Source organism: Tachyglossus aculeatus, chromosome X5 (assembly GCF_015852505.1).
Source record: "Tachyglossus aculeatus isolate mTacAcu1 chromosome X5, mTacAcu1.pri, whole genome shotgun sequence".
Taxonomy (NCBI): Eukaryota; Metazoa; Chordata; class Mammalia; order Monotremata; family Tachyglossidae; genus Tachyglossus; species Tachyglossus aculeatus.
In genome coordinates, this window is record NC_052097.1 from 11,950,193 (window position 1) to 11,956,004 (window position 5,812).

At 55.7% G+C, this 5,812-nt stretch overlaps 1 protein-coding gene across 1 annotated transcript; it reads right to left on the bottom strand.

The window, feature by feature from the left end:
* Positions 1-278: 278 nt before the first annotated feature.
* LOC119947647 (histone H2A.Z) lies at positions 279-3,554 on the bottom strand. Its single transcript, XM_038769241.1, has 5 exons — positions 3,328-3,554; positions 2,979-3,056; positions 2,745-2,858; positions 1,230-1,359; positions 279-715 (listed from the first exon to the last, which is right to left on the bottom strand). Exons 1-5 carry the CDS (start codon positions 3,328-3,330, stop codon positions 654-656), a joined length of 387 nt encoding a protein of 128 aa, XP_038625169.1. The 5' UTR covers positions 3,331-3,554; the 3' UTR covers positions 279-653.
* Positions 3,555-5,812: the final 2,258 nt, after the last annotated feature.

Consider the following 5,812-nt stretch of genomic DNA (forward strand, 5'->3'; position numbering starts at 1 on the left):
GAACCGTGCCAGTTATTTGAGAGCCAATGCGTGCGACGGTATTTAGTGCTTATTCTATGTGAAACACCGTATTAAAGTCTGACAAAGAACACGCAGGTGACAGCAAATAGAGGAACACAGCCATTTCCAGCAGCTTTTTTGGTTGGGGGGAAGAAAGAGCCAAATGGGGTAAATTTTTCAAGGTGGGCCATAAGGCACAAAAGTCCTGAGTCCCCATCGGGGCCCGTGGCCAAGACAGACCAAAATAACCCTGACAGAGAGAGTCCAACGGACGAGGGTAGTTTTGGATACGACCTTTATTGAACTCACCCGCCAGAGGGGAACTAAAGTCTGTACAAAACCAAATGCTTGTTACTATAACTTCTGCATCACAATTAAAATCCAAACAGATTTAAAGTCAACTCAATCAAAACCCACTACTTCAGAATCAATAGCTTCTTTGAAGCCACAGTAACACTTAAATATGGTTAAGACTTCAATGCAGAAATTTGGTGGGTTGGAAAGCTCAGTACACTCCCAACTTGCTCAGATAGAATTACAAAAAGGCAGAATTGTGTTTTTTTTCACAGAGATACAGTCCACTGGAATCACCAACACTGGACAGTTGTTAGAGCATTTAGAGTCCTGAGAGAACAAAGAATCCGGGTGTCCTTTTAGACGGTCTTCTGTTGTCCTTTCTTTCCAATCAGAGATTTGTGAATGTGGGGAATCACACCTAAAAAAAAGAAAGAAAAAAGGATAGGGATTCAGGTAGGATTTCTAAGCACAAGGGAAACTGAGAGTGAAGACAGGCTGACACGTGCTTTTTGGATTTCTGTTTCAACTTCAAAATCGGGTTCATAGTCCAGAACGGGAACTAAGACTATCCCAAGGGCCCGCATCCGATACCAAAGCGATGGTGGGCCGGGAAAAACGGCTTTTTGAAGGATGAGAAGTAGGCCGGTGTCTCCCATTCTCTGGAAGCGACCGTTCCGGGTTTCTGACTGAACCGCAGACGGCCGTCACTTCCAGTGTACAGAGCGGGGCCCCTGCTAATCCCCAACTGGCTTGAGCTGTCATTTCTGGAGCTTCTCTCCGACTCGGATCCCGGGAGAGGGAGGCAGCGTCCAAGCTGGAGGGAGACGCCAGGCCCACGCACACCTGCCGCCCACCCCTCCCCGCGCCCTCCTGCTCGGGAGACGTGAGTTCTCTGTGCTAAGGTTCTCGGCCACCTAAGGCCACCTACGTACCACCGCCGGCGATGGTCGCCTTGATGAGGGAATCCAACTCTTCGTCTCCCCGGATGGCGAGCTGCAAGTGGCGCGGCGTGATGCGCTTCACCTTCAGGTCTTTGGATGCGTTCCCTGCCAGCTCCAGCACCTGTTGGGGGGAGGAGGGGGAGGAGAAGAGGAGGGAGAGCAGGGGAGAGGAGGGGAGGAGAAGAGGGGAGGAGAAGAGGAGGGAAGGAGAAGAGGAGGGAGAGGAGGGGAGGAGAAGAGGAGGGAGAGGAGGGGAGGAGAAGAGGAGGGAGAGGAGGGGAGGAGAAGAGGAGGGAGAGGAGGGGAGGAGAAGAGGAGGGAGAGGAGGGGAGGAGAAGAGGAGGGAGAGGAGGGGAGGAGAAGAGGAGGGAGAGGAGGGGAGGAGAAGAGGAGGGAGAGGAGGGGAGAAGAGGAGGGAGAGGAGGGGAGAAGAGGAGGGAGAGGAGGGGAGAAGAGGAGGGAGAGGAGGGGAGAAGAGGAGGGGAGAAGAGGAGGGGAGAAGAGGAGGGAGAGGAGGGGAGAAGAGGAGAAGAGGGAGGAGAAGAGGGAGGAGAAAAGGGAAAAGAGGGAGGAGAAAAGGGAAAAGAGGGAGGAGAAAAGGGAAAAGAGGGAGGAGAAAAGGGAGAAGAGGGAGGAGAAAAGGGAGAAGAGGGAGGAGAAAAGGGAGAAGAGGGAGGAGAAGAGGGAGAAGAAGAGGGAGAAGAGGGAGGAGAAGAGGGAGGAGAGGGAGGAGAAGAGGGAGGAGAAAAGGGAGAAGAGGAGGAGAAAAGGGAGAAGAGGAGGAGAAAAGGGAGAAGAGGAGGAGAAAAGGGAGAAGAGGAGGCGAAAAGGGAGAAGAGGAGGCGAAAAGGGAGAAGAGGAGGAGAAAAGGGAGAAGAGGAGGAGAAAAGGGAGAAGAGGAGGAGAAAAGGGAGAAGAGGAGGAGAAAAGGGAGAAGAGGAGGAGAAAAGGGAGAAGAGGAGGAGAAAAGGGAGAAGAGGAGGAGAAAAGGGAGAAGAGGAGGAGAAAAGGGAGAAGAGGAGGAGAAAAGGGAGAAGAGGAGGAGAAAAGGGAGAAGAAGAGGAGGAGAAAAGGGAGAAGGAAGAGAATGCAAACAGGAGGAAGAGGAGGAGAAAGAAGAGGAAGAAGGAGGAGGAGAGGAGAAAGGGGAGAAGAGGAGAAAGGAGAGGAAGAAGGAGGAGGAGGAGAGGAGAAAGGGGAGGAGAGGAGAAAGAGGAAGAAGGAGGAGGAGGAGAGGAGAAAGGGGAGGAGAGGAGAAAGAGGAAGAAGAGAAAGAAGGAGGAGGAAGAGAAATGAAGAGGGAGAAGATGAGGAAGAAGAGAAGAGGGAAAAGGAGAAGAGGGAAAAGGAGAAGGAGAGAAGAGGGAAGAGAAAGAGGAAAAAGAGAAGAGGAGGAGGGAGAAACGGAGAGGAGGTGAGGGCCTAGGCCTTGGCGGTGTCCGTGCCGTGGGGGGCCTGGGCCCCGGGCCCCTGCTCCCCGCCCGCCCGCCCGCCCCCCTTGGTCACCTCGGCGGTGAGGTACTCGAGGATGGCGGCGCTGTAGACGGCGGCGGTGGCGCCCACCCGCCCATGGCTGGTCGTCCGCGACTTCAGGTGGCGGTGGATGCGGCCCACGGGGAACTGGACCGGGACACGGACACGGACGGACGGACGGACGGACGGTCAGCGGGGCCCCCGCCCCCCGCCCCCCGCCCCCCCCCGCTCCCCGTCCCCCCCGTCTCCCCCCAATCCCCCCCCGACCTGCAGCCCGGCCCGCTGCGAGCGGGACACCGCCTTTGTCTTCGCCTTGCCCGAGTCCTTGCCAGCCTTCCCGCCAGCCTGAGGAGGGACGACAGGGGGAGAGCGGGGGCGCGCACGCACGCTCACGCACGCCGACAGCGGTCAGGGCGGGCGGGCGGGCGGACGGACGGCCGGCCGCCCGCCGCCAGCCCCCGCCGCGCACGCGCGCCAGACCCTCCCTCCCCCCCCCCCCCCCCGCCACGGCCCTGCACACGCGCGCGCGCGCCACGAGACCAGGGCCGCCCCGCCTCCGGCGCGCGCGCGCGCCCCTCCCTCGAGGCCGCCGCCGCGTTTCCCCCGTTAGCTTTACCATCTTTTTTTTTCTTCGACTCGAAACCCACGCGGCGGGCAGAGGAGCAAAAAGACAAAAAAAAAAAGGTCTCGCTCCGCCCCTTCTTGATAGCCGGGCGCGACTCCCACCACCGCCGCCGCCGCTCCCCCACCGCCTGCGCCGCCCGGCGATTCAAACTGCGGCGGCTCCCGCCTTCCCCGCCGCCTTTATACCGCAGAACGTCCCCTCATCCGGGAACCCGGCTGGGCCCCGCGCGCCAATGGGGGCCGGCCGGCCGGGGGGAGCCCCCGCGGGCTCTCGGCCAATGGGCGCGCGAGGGGCCGGGGCGGGGTCACGTGGCCGGGGGGGAGGGGCGGGGCTCCTCCGGGCTCGCGCGCGGGCGGGGCTCCCCGTTGCGCGCATGCGCGCCTCCCCTCAGGAGGGCGGGCCGTCCCGCCGCGGGCCCCCGTTCGCCCACAATGGCAGCCCTTTGTGTTCCCTCAGAAGAAAAGAAGGAAAAATGAAGGCCCAAATCCCCCCAAAACCTTTCTTCCGCCCCCCGTTTCGGCCTCCCCGCGCCAGCGAGGCCGCAAAAGCCGCGCCCTCAGAGCCGTTGCCCCGCAGCCCCCACACGTGACGCTGCTCCCGCCCCAAACGTTAGGCTCCCACAACGAGCATCATCATAACGACAATCATAATAATAATAATAAAAATAATTGTGCTATTCATTGGGCGCTTACTATGTGCCACGCACCGTACTGAGCGCTGAGGCGGATACCGGCAAATCGGGTTGGACACAGTCCCGGTCCCACGTGGGACTCACAGTCTCCACCCCCATTTTACAGATGAGGGAACTGAGGCCCAGAGAATAATGATGATAATGATAATTACGATGGTATTTTTTAAGCGCTTACTATGTGCCAGGCACCGTACTAAGCGCTGGGGTGGATGCAAGCAAATCGGGTTGGACACAGTCCCTGTCCCACGTGGGACTCACAGTCTCCACCCCCATTTTACAGCTGAGGGAACTGAGGCCCAGAGAATAATGATAATAATAATAATTATGATGATGGGTTTTTTTTAGCGCTTACCATGTGCCAGGCACCGTACTATGCGCTGAGGTGGATACAAGCAAATCGGGTTGGACACAGGCACTGTCCCACGTGGGACTCAGTCTTCATCCCCATTTTACAGATGAGGGAACTGAGGCCCAGAGAATAATGATAATGATAATTATGATGGTATTTTTTAAGCGCTTACTATGTGCCAGGCACCGTACTATGCGCTGAGGTGGATACAAACAAATCGGGTTGGACACAGTCCCTGTCCCACGAGGGACTCACAGTCTCCACCCCCATTTTACAGACGAGGGAACTGAGGCCCAGAGAATAATGATAATGATTATTATGATGGTAATTTTTTAAGCGCTTACTATGTGCCAGGCACCGTACTATGCGCTGAGGTGGATACAAGCAAATCGGGTTGGACACAGTTCCGGTCCCACGTGGGACTCACAGTCTCCACCCCCATTTTACAGATGAGGGAACTGAGGCCCAGAGAATAATGATGATAACAATAATTATGATGGTATTTTTTAAGCGCTTACTATGTGCCAGGCACCGTACTAAGCGCTGAGAAGGATACAAGCAAATCGGGTTGACAAGTCCCTGTCCCACGTGGGACTCACAGTCTCCACCCCCATTTTACAGCTGAGGGAACTGAGGCCCAGAGAATAATGATAATAGTAATTATGATGGTATTTTTTTAAGCGCTTACTATGTGCCAGGCACCGTACTAAGCGCTGAGGTGGATACCGGCAAATCGGGTTGGACACAGTCCCTGTCCCACGTGGGATTCACAGTCTCCACCCCCATTTTACAGATGAGGGAACTGAGGCCCAGAGAATAATGATGATAACAATAATTATGATGGTATTTTTTAAGCGCTTACTATGTGCCAGGCACCATACTATGCGCTGAGGTAGATACAAGCAAATCAGGTTGGACACAGTCCCTATCCCACGTGGGACTCAGTCTTCATCCCCATTTTACAGATGAGGGAACTGAGGCCCAGAGAATAATGATAATAGTAATTACGATGGTATTTTTTAAGCGCTTACTATGTGCCAGGCACCGTACTAAGCGCTGAGGTGGATACCGGCAAATCGGGTTGGACACAGTCCCTGTCCCACGTGGGACTCACAGTCTCCACCCCCATTGTACAGATGAGGGAACTGAGGCCCAGAGAATAATGATAATGATAATTATGATGGTATTTTTTAAGCGCTTACTATGTGCCAGGCACCGTACTATGCGCTGAGGTGGATACAAGCAAATCAGGTTGGACGCAGTCCCTATCCCACGTGGGACTCAGTCTTCATCCCCATTTTACAGATGAGGGAACTGAGGCCCAGAGAATAATGATAATAATAACTACGATGGTAATATTTTAAGCGCTTACTATGTGCCAGGCACCGTACTATGTGCTGAGGTGGATACAAGCAAATCGGGTTGGACACAGTCCC

Bases quoted from the DNA above. Each gene is read 5' to 3' on its own strand.
- LOC119947647 (XM_038769241.1), bottom strand. The intron at 2,859-2,978 runs GTCGGGGGGGGA...GTCCCGGTCCAG, and splicing joins CGCAGCGGGCCGGGCTGCAG to TTCCCCGTGGGCCGCATCCA. The intron at 716-1,229 runs GTACGTAGGTGG...TCTTTTTTTTAG, and splicing joins GGCGACCATCGCCGGCGGTG to GTGTGATTCCCCACATTCAC.